The sequence below is a fragment of the Leopardus geoffroyi genome, chromosome C3, assembly GCF_018350155.1.
Source record: "Leopardus geoffroyi isolate Oge1 chromosome C3, O.geoffroyi_Oge1_pat1.0, whole genome shotgun sequence".
Classification (NCBI taxonomy): Eukaryota; Metazoa; Chordata; class Mammalia; order Carnivora; family Felidae; genus Leopardus; species Leopardus geoffroyi.
Genome location: NC_059338.1, coordinates 49,637,051 through 49,656,811, shown reverse-complemented (window position 1 = coordinate 49,656,811; position 19,761 = coordinate 49,637,051). Strand labels below are relative to the sequence as shown.

Sequence of the window (19,761 nt, the reverse complement as noted above, 5' to 3'; positions counted from 1 at the left end):
CCCACTTTCAAAAAATGGAACCACACTGTCATGGGGATGAACTGGAAGGTTCTATAAAAATTTTACCTGAATAAAGCTGTGAAAAAAAGTGTATGCTATTCACCACTAGGGGCCACCGTTCCCATCCTGTACAACCCTACCCCTCCACCCTGGCTGGCTCCATGCCCAGGACTTTTTCACAAGCTTCACGCAGGGGAGAAAGCTATTGTATCAAGCTCAATGCCTCAAACCAGTTTTTCTACCCAAACTACCTATGGTCCGATTGGACAGCCAACCAGCTGCTCCAGGCAGGCCTCAGAAAACAAAATGCCCTTCTTCCTTACACCACTCCACACAAACAAAGCTCTGTGCAAGGGTTGTCACACCAATATAGAAAATGGGTTTAACATTCGAAAGAAAGAAGTGCTTGGCTGAGAAACAAATACAAATACAAAAGAGAATACAAATACAAAAAAGAGGGAAAGAAGGCTAACAAGAAATGAGAGCTAGGTGGAAATTAAAGTGAAGAAAGGAGGAAAAAAATCTCCAAACATGAATATTGAGAGGTGGGGATACCTTGTGATCAATGATGCATTCTTCAGCCATACCATTAAAGCCACTCACGCCAATAACTCGATCTCCCTGAAGAGAAAATACCATTAAGGGTACGTTCAAATGCACGGCCTTGCCATTTACCTCTTCCCAAATGCACCAAAACAAAAAAGACAATCTTTCTTTCTGACCCCATAAGACACAGATTTGCCTTAATCATCTATTCAGAGTTAATGTTTAGTAAATAATTCAGCCACCTCCTCGATATCCCCACCAGGATGCCAAGACAATAGGAGCACATTTTGGACAATGACAGGACAGTGTAAGGAAAAAGTTGATAGGAATTAGAATCCCAGGGTTATTTATTTTTTTTTTTCCACAAGAGGCTGAAACTTGAGAATTTTCTCTCCTCTCAGTAACTGAAGCCTGAGGTGCTGCCTTCTTTAGTAATGAAAAGTTTTACGAAGCCAGGAACTTCCACTGGCTTCCTGCTTCCAATTCAGAATTAGCTTCTTCCCCCTCCATCTCGTTTTCGCTTTGGTGTCTGTTGGCGAAGGCCAAGAGGAGCAAGACCCTTCAGCTACAAATGAGGTTAGCACGTTTCTCACAGCTACACACACATCAATTCCCTGGATTTCAACTTATTTACCTCTTTCACTGTGCTGACATCTGTGCCTGTCTCCAATACTGTCCCCGAAAACTCCATTCCTAAGACAAATTGTTTAAACACTAGGTTATCTATAAAGCCTGGCACCATGGAGATGAAAAAAGCGTGATCAACAGGCCATCCTGTCAGCTTTCTAGAGCTGAGAGGGCTTAAGTGTTCCCCCACCACCCAGGCTAGAGGGGAAGAGCCTCATACCCAAGGCACAGGAAAGTGAACTTAAGATTTCATGATCACAACCTGAAAAGCTATGGCAGTCCTATTCTTACCAGACACAAAGGAAAATTTCAAGAATGGGCAAAAGCACAGAGAATCACAGGTACACAAGTACTTTTTTTCTTTTTAACATTTAGGGGCACCTAGTGGCTCAGTCAGTTAAGCGTTTTCTTCGGCTCAGGTCATGATCTTGCGGTTTGTGAGCTCAAGCCCCGCGTCGGGCTCTGTGCTGACACCTCGGAGCCTGGAGCCAGCTTTGGAATCTGTGACTCCCTCTCTCTCTCTGCCCCTCCCTGGCTAATGCTCTGTCTCTGTCTCTCAAAAAACAAACCTTAAAAAAAATTTTTTTAACATTTATTCATTTTTTGAGAGACAGAGTGAGTGGGGGAGGGGCAGAGAGAGAGGGAGACACAGCATATAAAGCAGGCTCCAGGCTCTGAGCTGTCAGCACAGAACCCGACACGGGGCTCGAAACCATGAACTGTGAGATCATGACCTGAGCTGAAGTCGGACACCTAACCGACTGAGCCACCCAGCTGCCTCTAGCACACAAGTACTTTCGATCCTGCTCACTGGGGCTTTGGGCTCCCTACAGCACCCCACTTACAATGTTCATCAGATTGTATTTATCTGTTTCCAGTTCTCCTCTTGAGGGCTATGAGGACATGAACTATATTTATTCATAAGTACTTGGCTCAATTTGGATGAACTGATGTAGTCTGCTCTTTCCTCTTCCACCTCCAAAATTTCTGAATTTAATGATCACATATTTCCCACTTGAGCTTCAAGAGGAATAACTCAGTTGAGTATGACATTCCCCACCCCCATCCAGCATGTCAGCAAATGCAAACAGAGGGAAATGGTTCCAAATGTTGAGACACAACCAAACACCCCAAGGCCAAAACACAGCAACTATTTTGCAATCTCTGTATCCTTAACAGTATATGTCTATATAAAATATACATGTACTCTATACACTGTGAGCTATACTTCTATATCTTTAAATAAATTTCAACAACAAAAAGCAGTCATTTGTCCACATATTCAGGATCTAAATGTAATCAGATTGGGCGTAATTAAAATCAGACAGTGGACTGCTAGAAATGTATAAACTCTTTTTCTTATTTCTGATTCTTTGATACTAGATTTCTTTAGGAATGTGTTTGTGAGGACTGAGAGCTTTAGCTGCAAACAGATGTTTATGATCCTTCAGTGAAAAAACAGAGGCACTAACAAGGAATGAAAGGGAATGATGAGGGCCAGTGAGGATTCTGATCAGAATTCTGGTGGACATGGTATGTAAAACTTCATTTGTTCATTTCCTCATTTTTAACGTTGTTATTGAGGATCTACAATGAGCCAGGCACAATGCTAAAAACAGGGATATAACGGGGGGGGGGGGCAAAACAGGTATAGAACCTTCCCTCAAGGAGCTCACTATCCAGAGCTCCTTTTTTTTTTTTTTAATGTTTATTTATTCTTGAGAGAGAGAGAGAGAGAGAGAGCACATGCACGGGAGGGGCAGAGAGAGAGGGACAGAGGATCTGACAGCGCAGAGCCCGATGCAGGGCTCAAACTCACAAAATGAGATCATGACCTGAGCCAAAGTCAGATAATTAACCGTCTGAGGCACCCAGGTGCCCCCAGAGCTTCTTAATTAGTGGTGAGGCTGACATATCAGAGGCATCACTGCCGTCAGGCAAGCACCACCGGGAGTCGTACCCGAAATGAAGCACATGGTTCTGAAAACTCTGTATCTTCTTTCCCAACCGGTCACTTGGTCCCTTCAGACTCACCAGGTGTGAAGGGAAGTTGAGGCTTTTCCTGATACTGACCACGGCAGACCAAAATATCAGCAAAATTAACTCCACAGAAATGGACGTCCACTCTGACCTACAAAGGAAACGCAGCGGCAAAGTGGAGCGGTGTGCATCCATGGAGACAGAGTTCAGTCAATTACACCAAAATATCTTCTGAATGTCTACTGTATGCCAAGAATATATGCGAAGTGCCAGTGTGCAATCATGAGACAACCTGGACAAGGTTCTTGCCTTCGTGGAGCTAGGAGTATGGTAGAGAAGACAGATATCAAACAAATAACTGTGATGATTTATTTGCTAAATTACAACTCCTACAAAAAAAGTGTTATAGAAACATATGGTGCTATGAAAATGCATCATGGTGTGGTTTGACCTTTTGGAGACGTCAGGAAAAACATCTCTGAGTAAGTAATGCTGGAACTAGGAACAGCTAAGAGTTAACCATTCAAAAGAGGAGAGGGAAAGCCTGACACGACCAAAAGCGACGGCATGTGCAAAGGCCCTGTGATGGGAACAAAAGAAAAACCAGTGAGCTTAGAGCACAAAGAAGAGAAAGAGATGGGGCTACAGAGCAGGGACCACACACACCATCCAAGGGTCCACAGTCTTTACTGAGGATCTTAGTCTTCACAGTAGGAGCAGTGGGCAGCCATTAAAGGATTTGAAGCAGAAGGATAACATGACCAGCTGTTGTGGGGATCAGCAATTACCCTGAAGGCTGGTTCTAGATCCCCAGCTTCTGTGTTTCATGACCGTGCTAGAGCAGAAGCAGGCCTGAAGCAGTGTAGCCCACACTCTTGTAAGCCGGCGGTTCTCCAAGTCTGGTTCCAGAACCACCAGCTTTACTGCTACCTGGGAACTTAGAAATTCAAATTCTCAGGCCTCACCCCAACCTAGGGAATCAGCAACTCTGGGGACAAAGCCTAGCAATCTGCTTTAACAAGTCCCAGGTGATTTTGACACCGGCTGAAGTTAGAGAACAGGGCCAAGAAACAGGAGGAAACAAAGGCTGCGAGACAGAATCGCTGACATCCCTCTACGTGCTTGCTTCCATTTCCAGTTTAGTGCAGAGGTGGCCATGTTGGTGAGAAGGCGTCTCCATGGGCAAAATGCATCCATTCAACAATGTGTTGAGCGCCTGCCGTGTGCCAGGCACCATTCCAGAGTATGAGGATTTAACGGTGAGTAAACTCACATAGACCCAACTCTCATGAGCTAATTCCTTCCCAGGCAGTGTCTGGGCAAATAACAGAACAAAGGAGCCCAGCCTTCAGCCCGCCCACACTGCGTGCATGACACATCAGTTGTTGACATGCATGCCACACGTAGGTCCTCAAGCCACTCCACCTTGCTTCGGGGATGAGTCAAGAATAAATGTCTTTCAGCACCCAAATCCCAGGGAGCAGGCTGCCATCACACACCCGCCCAAATAATCCATTTGGCAACAGGGTCCCTGTTAGTGATGCTTCTGGGCTGCAGCCGCATTTCTGCCTCTCACCAGGGATCCCTGACAGTAAGGCTCACTGTTTGCTCCACCTTGTCAGAGGTTCTCATTCTCCATTAGAGATGACACTGTGTCACCAGAGTGGTCACCGTGGTCACCCGGCAGGGCCAAAGTGACTTCCACGTTTCGCCGGAAACGCCCACAATCCTAAACTAACCCCACCCCAAATCACTGCGCTACACCGAAGGAGGGCACAAGGCACAAATTTAGGAAGAATTATAGGACAGATGTTACCGGACTAGTCTGGGGGAGGAGAAAGGACAGATCAGGAAATGCTTAACGCTGAAGAGGAAGCCATTGATGGGGTCCATTTATGTTTGTTAAACCAATAACCTGATGCGATCATGAAAAGTCGTGTGCAAATCAGAATTGTCTCTTTCTAAGGCAACAGCTCTGGAGCCTTCAGAAAGAGGCCTGCGTTTGAATTTGGGGGAGCAATCTTCCTTCACCACTTGTGGCCTTTTTGTGAACCCTGAAAGGGCCCTTCCCGCCCAGGACAGAGTTGCGCTCCAGTCTCCCGGCCTCCCCCTAGCTGAGCACTTGGGAACTCCGTTCAGGACGGAAGCCTGCGGAGCGTGTGGTGGCTGCCAAGCGGAGAGCGAAAGTGGGTGTCAGGCGTCCCGGGGACAGGCCAGTGACCATCCTACCTCGTGAGGCCGGACGGGGCAGGAGGCAACCTCCTCGATGGCCAGGGGCTGCTTCAGCTCGGCGCAGAGCGCGGCGCGGTAGTGGCGGCCCCAGACAGGCCCGGCCCTCCTGCAACACAGAGCAAGGGTCGGTTACTGCCCACCCTCCCCGCCCCCCGGCTGTCTGACTTTCGGAGCGCAGGGGGAAGTCGGGGCACCACCTGCGAAGCCACACCCGAGGGAGGCACCGTCCCCAAGCCACGGCCGCCATGGCCCGGAGCGGAGAGGCGCGGAGGGGTGGCAGGAAGCGCGGGACAGCGCCGGCCCCGCCCTGGCCCCCGGGATCGCGCGAGAGCGTCCCACCCGGCTGACCCCTGTGGCCGGAACCGCGCCCGGGCCACCCCACCCGCGGGGCGCCGTGCGTCCCCAAGTGTCTGAGAGGGGTGCGCGGACCCCGGGGCGCCCGAGTCCCTAAGGCCCCTGGCTCCCTGGTGGTGGAGCCCGCTGGAGAGGAAAGAAAACAGTAAAAGCAATAGATCATCCGACCTTAAGCTATTGTTCACATTTTGCTGACAAATTTGGGAGACTTTTAAAACCACACTTGGTGACATTTAAATAGCGGTTGTTGGGTCCTCTGCACATGGGAAATCCTAAATGCGCAGGTAAAGGCTTTAATGTCTGCATCAGCACTTTACTGGAGTTCAATTCTTGTTACTAATTTTCTCACTCTTGCACGACTGTTAACATAAAACTGTATGGTTAGTAGTTGATCCATTGTTGAATGATCATACACAGATCCAAGAAATATTTTCGATTAAAGTCAGGCCCAAAGCTGGTCGTTTTTTATGTTCCTGATGCCTGTATTATGCCTGGCACATAGATGGTCAATAATTGACCCAGTGACTACAGAATTCCTAAGTGAACAGGAATACTCTGGAAAAACTGAAAACTTAACAATATGATCGGTGAAATATTATAAAACTGGGTAGATTTCTAACAGTAACCAAATAGCAAGAGAAGCACGTTTTCCTGGGAAGAATATTTCATTTGACAGGTGGCTTTTAAACACAGCTCGATGTCTTTAGAAGAGATCTGGTCAAGGAACACAGCCTCTCAGTTTCAAGCCCGGCTCTAGCACCTGTCTGTGGTCTCATGCCACCTTTGACAGGACACCTGATGGCTGTGGGCCCCAGTATCCTCCGCTACAAAGGGAAAGCATGGGACCGGATAATTCCCAAATTCCTAAATCCTCTTTCTATGTTTTGGTGAAAATAATGGTCCAAGATAGCAAATGACCTGGAAGGAATGATCAGGAATGGAATAAAGGGAAAATAGCCAAAATGAAGTAGCAATGAACTTCTGAGATTATGGCCTAGAAGCTTTGGTGGGAAAGGAATCCAAGAACTAGATCCCTAATGTAGTAGCGACTCACTGTTATTTTAAGAGCACTCACAGAGAATTTGAAAAGTCATTTTAGCCTCTGACCGCCTCAGGAGGAAACTCAGGCCGAAGAGGAGCGAGGACGACAAAGTGAGAAGACAAGAGAGAAAACATTCTGGTTGCCAAATAACAGTGAGCAACAGGAAATCTCAAGTCTATGAAGTGCGAAACAAGTGTCGATTGTTCTGAGGACAAAATGAGTTGTTACATATGGAAAATGTTTTGTAAAATATTAGGTATTTATATGAGATATAAAGCAAGCAATTTTTAGTTGAACTCCTTGAAAGCAGCAACCATTTCTTCATATCCTTTATGTTTGAAGTACTTTGCACACACAACCCTTTTAGGCATTTAACACATGTTTATCTAATGAATTGTTGGATGAGCGTTCAATTATCTAGTGTCAATATTCCAGATAATTGAAAGTATCTTTAAGCATCAAGTCTTTTCTTTTCGATTAAGTATTTTTATGGAGATTTTTCTCTATTGTGCTTTTCATGATATCCTTGTCATTCTCAGAGAATATGAAAATTAGTGAGTTTTGGGGAAATCTATCAATACTGCCTTCTACATTTCTAATGGTATCTGAAGAAAATAGTGAAAGTCCCTTTAAGAAGAATCTTGAAGGCAGATGAAAGTATCTTAACTAATTGAGGTGATTTGAAGCATTTATATGCAAAATCACTTTCACATTTCCAAAGAGCTTCAAAGGTAAGTGACAGGGCAGCAACAGTAGTTGCTATAGTAGCAAAAGAAATATTTAGCCTATCCATCAAAGTGCTGCCATCACACCATTCCATCTAGTTTTTGTTATCATTTCTGGTTATTTTGTTTTAATTGAGGGTACAGCGGAAGAGTGGACAGGAAGAATAAAATTTGAGCCCTGAGGAAGACTAAGACCAAGCAGCTATATCTGAGCTGATCGGTCCTCTGAGAAGAAAAAATCCATAGCTGCCCTGCAAACCAGTGTGAGGGGCTCATTAGGAAGTAAAAGAGTAACAGATGACTCTTCCTTCTGGTGCAACTCACATGAAGAGATAATATTTAACATCCAGAAGCTGCTGGAGGACAGAGGAGGGAGAAGAAAGCCAGAGCTGAATACACAAACAGCTATATTTTCACAGAATAATGGACAAATGATATACAAACAATATAAAGCACTGAACAGGACTATGCTGAAGATGTAAAAGTATCCCCACAGTTAAAGTGCCTTCTCCAGGGGCACCTGGGTGGCTCAGTTGGTTAGGCCTCTGACTTCGGCTCAGGCCATAATCTTGAAGGCCATGAGTTCGAGCCCCGCGTCGGGCCCCGCGTCGGGCCCTGTGCTGACAGCTCAGAGGCTGGAGCCTGCTTCGGAATCTGTGTCTCCTTCTCTCTCTGCTCCTCCCCCGCTCGCACTCTGTCTCTCAAAAATGAACAAATGGTAAAAAAATATATATTTTTTAATTTTTTTTAATCTTTATTTATTTTTGAGAGACAGGCATGTGAGCAGAGGAAGAGCAGAGAGAGAGGGAGACACAGAATCCGAAGCAGGCTCCAGCCTCTGAGCTGTCAGCACAGGGCCTGACGTGGGGCTCGAACTCATGAATTGTGAGATCATGACCTGAGCCGAAGTCGGACGCTCAACCGACTGAGCCACCCAGGTGCCCCCCCCCAAATTTTTTTTAAATAGATATAAATCATTACCTTCTGCCACAAGTACATCCTCCAAGAGTCCTGAAGTGCGTGGGAGTAGTTTGCCTTCTCACTGAATTCCTGCAGATTGTTCTTTCTGATTGTTGCAGTTGAGATTAACTTTTATCAACCACAGAGATGAACTTTGGTTATTGATACACATAATACCTATTGACCTTCCTTTCTATTCCAAGAACTGTGTAAGATTTGCTATGTCACTTACTTGCTCCAACATTCGTGGAGTCATAGAATTTCAGAGCTGGGATTGATCTTGGAGATAATTCAATCCAACTGCTTCATTTACAAGCGAGAAAGAGGAGGCTAAGGGAGAGACTGGTCCAAGGTCACGCTGCGAGTTAGTGGCAAGAGTAGTGTCAGGATCTGGCTGTCCTGATTTCCTGTTTGCTTCTCTTTCTACCGAGCTCTTTGGAATTCACTTGGCATTATACATCATCATCATCATGTTTCACATTTTCATAGCATTTCATAGGTTGCGAATCACTGTCGCCCAAATTGTTTCACCCTGCCGTTCTTAACTGGTAACATTACAAACCAGTCGCTAAGTGCTTTTGCATTATTTCATTAGCTCTCACAATAGTCCTACTACTGGTATACTGTTTTCCCTCTCTTAGGGATCAGGAATGTAGGCTTAAGGAGGTTAAGTAAATAACTTGCCCAAGGCCACGCAGTTAGGAAATGGAGCCATTTAGAAGCCTCCTAATTGCCTGATGCTGGAGCTGCAACACGGTATCCGGGTATCCAGCCGCCCACTGTGCCTCCCCTCACAACCACTCTCCAGAGCAGACGAAGGAGGTTTTGTACGATACGTTCTAAAGCCATGCTTTGCTTGTAGTTTTAAGCTTAATTGTATAGGAATTTTACAGTAGTTCCAGCCTAGAAAATGGACGAATTCCCTGAGGGAGAGAATATAGAGAAAGCTGCCTCCAGGGATGCCTGGAGTTAAGAGACAAGAGCAGGAAGAGAACATATAATTAGGAGTTACTACCCTATTCCGTGTAGCCATAAGCTTGAAAATGCATTGATTTCATTTAAATTTATAGCATGTGAGATAAAAACTGTGACTATGTGAAGTAGTTTTTACTCTCTCTCACACACACACACACACACACACACACACACAGGACTTTAATGAAACAATGTGCTGACTAGGTTGCCATCGCTTAGGCAGGTACCAGCAGGTATTTGGGCTAAATTCCTGGCACCCGGATGGGCCAATCTGGAAGCAGTGATGACGTGGACAATGGCTGCCATGGCCCCGCAAACTAACCACCGGTGCTTGACGCAGGGATCTATTTTCCACCTTCAACCATAATTATGGAACCAGTTTACAAGTTCCCAAGCATTCTGGCAACTTTATGAAACTTTTCCAACCCCTCCTCCCCCAGAGAGAACAAATTCTTCCCTTCCATATGTCTTCCCAAAGAACTTTGTAGAAACCTGTATTAGCTTGCTAATTTCATTGTTTGGGTAGTATTTATTTGTCTTTCTATTCCAGCAGCTAAACTGTGAGCATCGTGGATGGTTGTGAGACCAGCAGAGCAAAAATAATTTGGGCCTTGGAATCACATGTACCTACGTGTGATTCCTGGCTTAGCTATGTACTTATTGTGACCTTGGGCAAGTTATTTCATCTCTCTGGGCTTCCATACACTCATGTGTAAAGTGAGCATAGTAATCCCCACCTCAGGTGGTACTTGTGAGAATTAAACAAGGTAAGAGAGGACATGGCAGCACCCAATAAATGGCAGCTCCTACTATGAAGACAGTCCCTGCCCTTGAACCTCTCACCATCTAATGGAGCGAGGCACATTTAATTAGGCATCAGAGATGCCAGTGATAGGTCCTGTGACAGAGGGCTACAAAGGGGGCTGGGACAGCACAGGGGAAGGTCAACCTCCCCCAGCTGGAGACCATCATTTCAAGAGAACCTCCCAGAGGAAAGATGAGGAAGAATTCAGCAGACAGTAGGCACAGCTAAGTGAGTCCCAGGCAAAGGAGTGCAGGAGAGAGAATGTAGCATGTTCAAGAAATTGTAAGTGGTCAGCTATGACTGAAGTTATGGCTTGAGCTGGCTGGTGAGTGTTGAGAGACCAGGCTGCAGAAGCAGATAGTGATGTAGAAAGGGCATAGGTTTTGGAGTGGGGCAGTCGGGAATCCCAGCTTCACCCACTTCCCAGCCACATATCCTCATCCAAGTCTCTGTTGCCCCATTTGAAAAGTGATTGTGATTACATGAGCTAATGTATGTAAAGTACCCGACCGAGAATATACATTTAAGTGATAGCAAGTATTACTTATCACTATTTATCTAGAATGAACTTGGTGGTTGGTCCAAAGGACACCCTCATTTTGATTGAATCAATGAAAGGATGAATGAATGGGCGAATTCATTCACTTGATACATATTTATTAGATACCATCCATGTGCCAGACACTATTCTAGGCCCTGGGGATACAGCACTAAACATAACAGACAAAAATCTCTGCCCTAGTGGAACTTGCAGCTCATAAATGAAGAAGGAAGGAGAGCCTGGGGGGCTCAGTCAGTTAAGTGTCTGACTCTTGGTTTCGGCTCAGGTCATGATCTCGAGGTTTGTTCGAGTTTGAGCCCCACATTGGGTTCTGTGCTGACGGCACAGAGCCTGCTTGGGATTCTCTCTGTCCCTCTCTCTCTGCCCCTCCCCTGTTCGCTTGCTCTCTCTCCCAAATAAATAAACTTAAAAAAAAACAATAATAATAATAAATGAAGAAGGAAAAGGGGGCCACTGGTCATCACTGGTTGATGAAAAGCTGATCAACTGACAAAGCAAGGTTCCAAGAGGTCTGGATGTGAGCCCCACCTCCTAACAATAAGAAGGCTTGTGCCCCTGCCTTAATGCTTCTCACTTATCAGCCCCCGGCTTCCTGTTGTGATCCAGGAGGACTGGTGGGTTGTGTTGTTGGCAGGAAGAAATGTCAAGGAGGGCTCATTCATCCCTGGGCTCTAAGTCTAAGGCAGTGGCAAGAGGAAGTAGGAAAGCAGCACACACACAAAAAGACTCTGGAAAGGGAGACTTGCCTATCAGAGCCTCCAAGTGATAAGGGAGATAAGGGAGATTTGCCCAACTCAGCAGCCTTGTGATGTGTGGAGATTTTATTTCAATAGCAGGATAATCATATTTCACCGTGTGTATCTCTTTACAAAAAGGGTTCACCTAGGGGGATCTCATTTAATCCTCAGAAGAACTCTACTTGGTAGGAATTAACCCTATTTAATCCCATCTCTCGCCTTTAACTGCTCCCTCTCCACTGCCTCCTGCCCTGGGGTATAGAACCACGCCCAAGTTCAATTACAGACAAAAACAACAGTGACCTTCCTTCATCCCTCATCCCTCTCCAGCCGACACCCTATTCAATCTCCTCCCCACAGTCAAGAAAGCAGCTCCGTTACTCTCCTTGCATTCGGTCTCCTCTGGGATCTTCCCCTAAGTGCCCTGAAGTTCTTGCTGCAGTCACTATTGATGCCCAGTCAGTCCAATGGACGCCAGTCATCAGCCTCCAGTAGCATTTGGTCTCTGTGAGTTCCCTCCTACTTAGCCCTCCTTCTCAGTCATGCCCTTTCCACCTCCCACCACCCTTCTCTCTCTCTCTACGTGAACTCTCTTTTCTTCTTCAAGATCCTGCTGAAACTTCCCATCTGTGGGGCCTCCCTAACCACAGTATCCCCACCTCTCACCTTCTTGGTTTTCTCCCCCACCTCAGAAAGATGCATAGTCCCCTCCTCTTGCTCTCTTGGCTCCAGCCAAGCTCCGGCAAAGCATAGATCACGTCGTGTTGGGACTCTTCGTGTGGCTCTGCTCCCCAGGAAACTATGAGCAACTTCAGGACAGAGCCAGTGACTTCCCCATTTCTGCGTTCTCAGGGCCTGGCCCAGGGCCTGGCACATGGTAGACATGTAAACTCCTTGGGTTTAGAGGAGTTTTGCAAATTCTCAAGAATCAAACAGCTAACATGTGATAAACCCGAATCTTCTGACCTTATTTTTTTTTAAAGCTTTTTTTTTGTTTTAATTTTTCTTTTTTTAACGTTTAGTTATTTTTGAGACAGAGAGAGAGCATGAACGGGGCGGGGCAGAGAGAGAGGGAGACACATAATGGGAAGCAGGCTCCAGGCTCTGAGCCATCAGCCCAGAGCCCGAAGTGGGTCTCGAACTCACAGACCGCGACATCGTGACCTGAGCTGAAGTCGGACACTTAACCGACTGAGCCACCCAGGCGCCCCGTCTTCTGACTTTAAAGGAGACAGTTTCTCTACCTCAGAGCAGAAAAGAGCCACGTTGTAAGTATGTAACTGGAAATGTTCAACCCCAGCAAATTATATAAATCAACAGGCAAGGTGGCAGGAAGGACTTCCTTTTCCCCACAAACAGTGCCTTGCTACCAGGTGTGGAAGGATTGTTTGGTGTTTGTAGCCTTCCTTTTGCAAACTACAGGATAAGAGAAGAAGGAAGGGGGAAAAAAAACCCACCTCCCATTTCTTCCTCCCAGTGGACCGTCATCATCATCACTTCCGCTTGGGCCGGGAGGGCAGGAAGTCTTTCCTCGCTCATGAAACTCCTGATTTAAGAAGGGGTAGGGAGTGACTTAATATGACATTTTGCAGCTGGGCCAGTCCTGAATACGATCACTACCTCCTGAGGAAACCTTCATAAGGTAGTCACAGATACACCTGGAAGGAAGGAACCCTCCCCCTTCACGGGGAATAAACAAGCTTTCTAGGGAGAGGCTCTGAAATCAGACAAAGCGTGCATCCAATTACAAGCTCCAGTTCCACCCAAATACACACAATCAAAGGCTTTTACCAAGGCCATCATTACACGCACGAGGCCCTCCTGCTGTTTGGGCAACATTTTAGTGCTGCGGGGAAGCAAGATAAATGTCATCAAAGCAACAAGGTAGAGACAATCCCATTCTGCAGTGCTTTGTTTTGACCTGATGACTCACTTCGCCTTGTCATTTATAACACTGGGAGGGGGAGAAGGAAACGAAGAGGAAAGAGGGGACTGTGCTGTGCATGCAATTTGTTTCCCCATTTCAGACGGCTTTTTAATGAGCTTTCTCATTAAGGGCTCTGTGAGCCTATGCTTAAAGTTTTCCAGGCAAGCAAATGAGCAGGGCTGAAATCGGATGGCGTAAGGCCAGCACCTCATGTTTTGTTTTAAAGATATAATCATGGGGGTGGGGTGTGAAAGAAAACATTGTTATTTGTGAAAAGAGAGATATGATAACTCTTTTGGCCAAGACAATTTAAAATGAATGACATGGGTTTACCAATCCCTTATGAAAGTACTAATGTTCATCAATTATTAGAATATTATGGTGGACCTGTGATAGCATTTCTCTATCAACTGGTTCCCATGGAGAGACATCATTGTCTGTGCTATCCTAGCTCTGGGTTCATGTTTCTGGAAAGGTACTCGTTACATTGCATCAGAGGTAGTGTCCCCTCTAAGTTCTGACCCCAGTGAGGTAGGCCCTCAGCATTACCTAGCCTCCTTTATATTTTCACAGCCCAACACACTGTCCAGACACATTGTAGACACTCTATAAACGTGGTTTTACCATTTAACTGAATTCAGTAGGTGCCATTAGTACGTGAAAAAGCACATAAAATAATTAGACTTGAGTATTAGACTGCAAATCAGAGTAATTTCTCACCTTTCAAGGTTCAACAAACATTTTAATGTGCTAACAGCCCCCAATTAAAGCAACAGCCTTCAACTGAAATTATCAAGCCGGAGGAAGTACGGGTGGGGATTCAGAGATACAATTTTTTTTCAGTCATTGACAGACATTGTCTACTGGGTTTCTGAGCAGGAATTAGCTCTTTTTACAATAGAGAAAAGGATGGGATTGTTGCTTTATCTTTCTAGGTGTTTGCTCAATGGGGCCTAGGTACAGAACACAAGAAAGCAAATTCTAGCTGTTGACTATGCTTGAACCAGTCGTCTGGCAATCCTTCCCTCTGCTTATATGGCATAAGGAATGCTTCACTTGTGGTGATTCCAGGGATTTCCAAAGACGATATGCGTGAATAGTCTGACATAGTGTTGGCCATGGGACATGTGTTCAACAGAGGAAAAAAGAAAGGGCACACACACAAAAAAAGGGGGGCACAAAAAGAGAAGGGGGGCTTCCTTCTATTCGATTAGAGAACAGACATCAAAAGAAGGTAACACAATCCTTTCTAAGACATTTGCTCAATGGTCCAACTAAAAATGCTGCTTCCTGCTCTTGTGTATCTGTACCCTCTCTTTCTCACTGAAGGCCACACTTGAGCAGTGAGCAAGGAGTCTGTGATACATCCCTATAAGCAGAAGAATGAGATTGGGTGTCCTCAGATTACCTATCTGGAACATTCTCTCTGCTGGGCATCACCTATTCGGTATTTCACAGTGTGATCTGAAGACTGTGCATCAGGTCCCTGAAGATGGTGATTAAAAGGATTAGTCTCCCTTCTGGCTTGGCATCCAGGCATCTCTAGTTTTATCAGCTCCCACCATAATTTGGCTTCCTGCTGACGTTCAAGAGCCTCTGGCCCTGGTTTATGACCTAGTGGTGCCTTGGATCACTAGAGGGCACCCTGGAACAACATTTTTTCCCAGGCTGTGGCCTCTCCGCTCCTGCCAACCAAGCAGGGCTGCTGCGCCCACGGAGTTCTGGGCTACAGTTTCCAAGCCCATCCTGGAACCACAGTTTCCTTTAAGAAACTGTAGTCCAATTGCCACATCACCAAACACATCTAGCATGCGTTTCCACAACGGTGCTGTAATAAATTCAACTTGTAGAGAAAAATTAGACTTCCAATCATCCTACATTTATTCATTAAATATTTACAAATTGTGTACCACAACATTAGGGATTGGAAGAATTGATAAGACATTCTTCCTACTCTCAAGAAAAATGTGGGAAAGATGAGGCATAAATATGAAATCACTTAAAAATATTTGTAATTAATATTAATTTTTGGCTCGCCTGGGTGGCTCAGTTGGTTGAGCGTCTGACTTCAGCTCAGGTCGTGATCTCCCCGTTCTGGGTTCGAGCCCCATGTCCGGCTCTGTGCTGACGGCTCAGAGCCTGGAGCCTCCTTCAGGTTCTGTGTCCCCTTCTCTTTCTGCCCCTCCCCCACTCGTGCTCTCTCTCAAAAATAAAAATAAACATTAAAAAATTTTTAAATATATTAATTTTCAAATTAGTAAAAAATATAGCAAATAACTTAATCTGAGACAGGTGCCAGTATATATGAGAACAAGGAAGTCCACAGGGGGCCTAAGCTAGCTGAGATAACTTGGAAAGACCAAGGATCCTTGGGAAGGCATCATGGAAAAAAAGGTGGGATGGGAGAAGGAAAGGAGAATGGAGGCCCAGGCAGCCCAACTACAACATGCCTTTCTAATTCAGGGCCCTTCCTTATGTGTCAGCAGGGACTTAACTAAAATAAACATGGCCAATGCAAACATGGGAAGGACCACTGGGACTTCTATTGTCATACTGGCATAATGCCCATGTATTCAATAAACACTTGTGGGGCGCTACCATGTGCCGGGCACTGGCCATGCACTGGGAAGACAGCAGTGGGCAAGGCACATGCCTTAGCACTGCCCTCGGGTGTTTACAATCCAGGAGGAGAGACAGACAAGCAAACGCGTAATTACAGAGTAGTGTGTAAGTGATAGGTTAAGTAGGAGGTCTGTGGAAGCTCCTAGAGAAAACTAATCCAGAGCTAGCAGGGTGAAGGATGGCTCCCCTGGGGTAGAAATGTTCAGTGTAAAAAGTTAAGGATGAGTTAGGAGCAGCAAGAAAAGGCGTGTTTGGGAGTTAGGGAAGAGAGGAAGCAGACCACATTTGAGGAACTGAAAGAAATTCAGTAGAACTGGCGGAGGGGTGGGGAAGAAGGGCGGGGGTGGGTCACAGGGCAAGCAGGGGCCAGCTCACGCACAGCCTTGTAAATCCTCATGGGGACATCCAGACATTACCCTAAGGGCACTGGGGAGTCACTGAGGGGTTGTGAGCAGGGTAGTGCTGTGACCAGATCTGCCTTTTAGGAGGCTGTGCCTGTGCCAGGGTTAGGGCTACCTCAGTGTATTAATAAGCTAACAGAGCCAGAGGCATCAGTCTCTTTCTTTAATTGGAACTTTCTCGTTTCCTTCCTCTATCCTCAATCACCAGCTTCCCAGGAAACCCTTGAAACATGGAGGTCTCTTTTTAAGGTCTGCTTCACATGCCAGATAATAGAGGAGGCAGAAATAACCTAAAAGACGTGACTGTCACAAACTAGACAGTCATCCTCGGCATGCACCATGGTCCTCACAAAAGGCGATCTCTGGCAAAGTGGAGGAGGGGGGAAGGGCCACACCAGACCGAAAGGAAGAGTGGTCTGAACCCCATTTCCTAGGCTGGATGCCCTAAGCACCACCGTTGAGCTGGTTCAAGGCAATCCAGAGGGGAAACAACAGACCTGTGAATCGAGGCACAAAATTTATGCAAAATGTACAAAGAGAGGCCTTATCTGCCTGGGTAACTGCTGTTTTATTGCTCTTATTACTGACTTATTACTTTCACTTGGCCCACACATCAAACCGTAGAACCCTTAATCAGGCCTCCCATCCTTATGTACATTGTAGCGGAGAGGCAGGTGAAGGCAGCAAACCTAAATGACCAAAAGAAGCAGAATGCTAATGCAGCTGATTGAATGCTCCAATTAAAGTCTAGCTCCACAATTGTTTACCTAGAGAATAATCAGAGTGGCACTTTTTTTTTTTCTCCTTACTAACTCCACCCTCAGGCCCGTCCCAGGCATCCTGCACTCTATCTTTATTTCCTAAAACGGAGACTTGTGGAGAACAGGCCTTCGAGTAATACAGGTTCCTCAATTCCGGCCTCTGTGAGGACAGCAGGCCTCACGCCCAGTTTCCTTTCCTTCAGAGTAAGGAAGGGTCTGTGTGCAGGGCCTGGAGCCTTGGGCACAAAAATAGAATATTGGAGCGTTTGGATTTTCCTTTCCTGACGGTGGACTTACTCAGGAAGAGACACTTCAACAAGATTTTTTTTCCTCTGTGTTTTTCAAAATACACATTTAATGGAGGAGGTTGTGGGGGGGAGGTAAGGGAAGCAAAGTTGTTGTGGAGAGAAGACTTTTCTTCCCCCAGACAGGCTCAGGTGAGGCAGACCTTCCCCCTGACCTGCCCTCTCTGCTGGCACCCAGCTCCCCTCCCGCCCCCAGCTTCCAGACTCTCTGCATGGTCCCCCACCACGTCCTACAAAGCACCCCCCCTCTCTTCAATTGTTGGGCTCATAACTGAGACTTCCCACACAGTGATGTGAAGAGACATATGATTCAAGCATCCCCATTCCAGAAATATTATTATAGTCTCAGGAAAAAACAGGGGCCTGCTCAATGTCTGTCACCTGAAATAAACTCCCCGTTCCTTCCCTACTGCTCCTGCCGATGCTCAGTTCTAAAGATTATTCCAGTTTCCTCTGCCCCAAGGTTCCTAACCCGGGCCAGCTAGCAGCTGAGGGTGAGGGAGGAGGGAAGGGGCCCTCTGAAGTTGGCCACCTCAGCGTGTGTGAAGCACACGCTTGTCACGTGGAAATAAAATGTGCCGCTAACCTCTGCGAGTCCCCAGAGAATCCACAGTTTGTGTCTCTTTGCAGAGCTCAGAACAGCCTGTATGTTCTCCTCTCCCCATGGTGTGCCTGGCGCTTCCCCAACGAGATACCTCCTGGAAAAGCTTTTCCGGTGCGGGGTGGGGAGCTTTTGTTCTCTGGGAAATGTGGCAGGGGGTTAATTAAGAGCATTGTCCTGTGATGGGGGAGGTTCCAGACACGGCTTCCAACCAGGGGTCAAAGCCACCGTCTCTGACCACTGTTGGGATGTTCTTGATCTCTCTGGCCTGCAGAGCTAACCGCAGGGAGATTGTGATACAGTCCAATAAGATAAAAATAGATATGTGAAGTGGGATCTCTCTCGGTTTTCTTAGCATTTTCTCTGCAACGAATTGACTTTCTATTACTAACTCATTTCAGAGAAGGAGCCCCTCCCCCCACCCCCGCAACAGTTTGGCTTTCAACCCCTACCTAGCTGGTACAAGCTGGAGGTCACAGGACTAATGCCATATTCTGTTTCACCCCATTTCTCACATAATAACATGCAGGCCTGCGGCCAATGTGAAATTTCTAGCAGCTATTTAAAAAAAAATTTATTTTTATTTTTAATGGAAGTATAGTTCACTCTAGCAACTATTTTGATTTAGCTGTTTGTTGTCATCATAGAAGGAGTCCAACAACTCTCAGTTCTTGATTTGAAAAACAGGAATAGTGTCTTATACGGTGTCTCACGCTGCACTGTAAAGTTCTTAAAATATCATATAAGCTCTGATTGTCGCCACAGTGGCAAACAGAATTGGAATCAAACTTTGTTGAGACAGCATTCTGGAAGGTAGATGGGCTTTCCTGGTTTGTTATGTTGGGATTCGAGAGTCTTCACTCATGAACTGCTACAAATATTTATTGAGCATTTACTATGTGCTAGGTAGTGTTCTGGGTACTTGGGATACATTAGGAAACAAACACAGATTCCTGCGCTTGTGGGCTTATTTATATTCTAGCCAGGGAAGATACAATTCATACATTATGTAAGATATGAAAGGGTGATAGGTGCTTCGGGGAAAAAGAAAAAGTAGATCGAAGAGCAATTGGGAGAGTTGGGAGTAAAGGAGGCGGGCTGCAATAGGTGGTCAGAGTAGTCAGGAGGTGGTCATTGAGAAGGTGACCATCGGACAATTAGAGGGAGGTGATGGAATTGGCCATGTGGATGTCAATGGAGGACAGCCTTTCTGGAAGAGAGAAGAGCCCGTGCAAAGGGCCTGAGGTGAAACCATGCCTAGAACAGCAAAGAGGCTGGTGCGGCTGAAGTAGGAGCGTGTGTACAGGAGGAGAGGGCAGACAGGTGGCAGGTTCCGGGTCTGAAGAGCCCCGAACGCTGTGCTAAGGATAGACTGAATGAAAGACGTAAACCACAGGAGGAGTAGCCAAGGAATGAAATGATTAGACTTACGTTTTAACAGAGTCACCTTGGCTGCTATGGAGAAGAAGAAAAAAAAAAAAAAAAAAGACCATATAAGAGTATCAGCAAAAGTGATGAATCCTAAGTATATAAACATCTATTTTGTCTCTTGGATCTATTTTGGAAGTAGACAGAACCTACAAGATTGGCTGATAGATC

At 46.0% G+C, this 19,761-nt stretch overlaps 1 protein-coding gene across 8 annotated transcripts in view; it reads right to left on the bottom strand.

Moving 5' to 3' along the window:
• LOC123585013 (quinone oxidoreductase-like protein 2) overlaps positions 1-5,722 on the bottom strand; it is a 29,843-nt gene extending 24,121 nt beyond the window's left edge. For all 8 annotated transcript variants that reach the window (XR_006705844.1, XR_006705845.1, XR_006705841.1 and 5 more), the window contains exons 1-5: positions 5,583-5,722; positions 5,383-5,491; positions 3,208-3,304; positions 1,181-1,239; positions 556-621 (exon numbers count right to left, since the gene is read on the bottom strand). Coding sequence is in view for 3 of the 8 variants with exons in the window: in XM_045452788.1 (XP_045308744.1) it covers positions 556-621; positions 1,181-1,239; positions 3,208-3,304; positions 5,383-5,491; positions 5,583-5,632 (381 nt within the window). In the remaining 5 variants the exon portion in view is untranslated. The remainder of the gene's footprint in view (positions 1-555; positions 622-1,180; positions 1,240-3,207; positions 3,305-5,382; positions 5,492-5,582) is intronic.
• Positions 5,723-19,761: the final 14,039 nt, after the last annotated feature.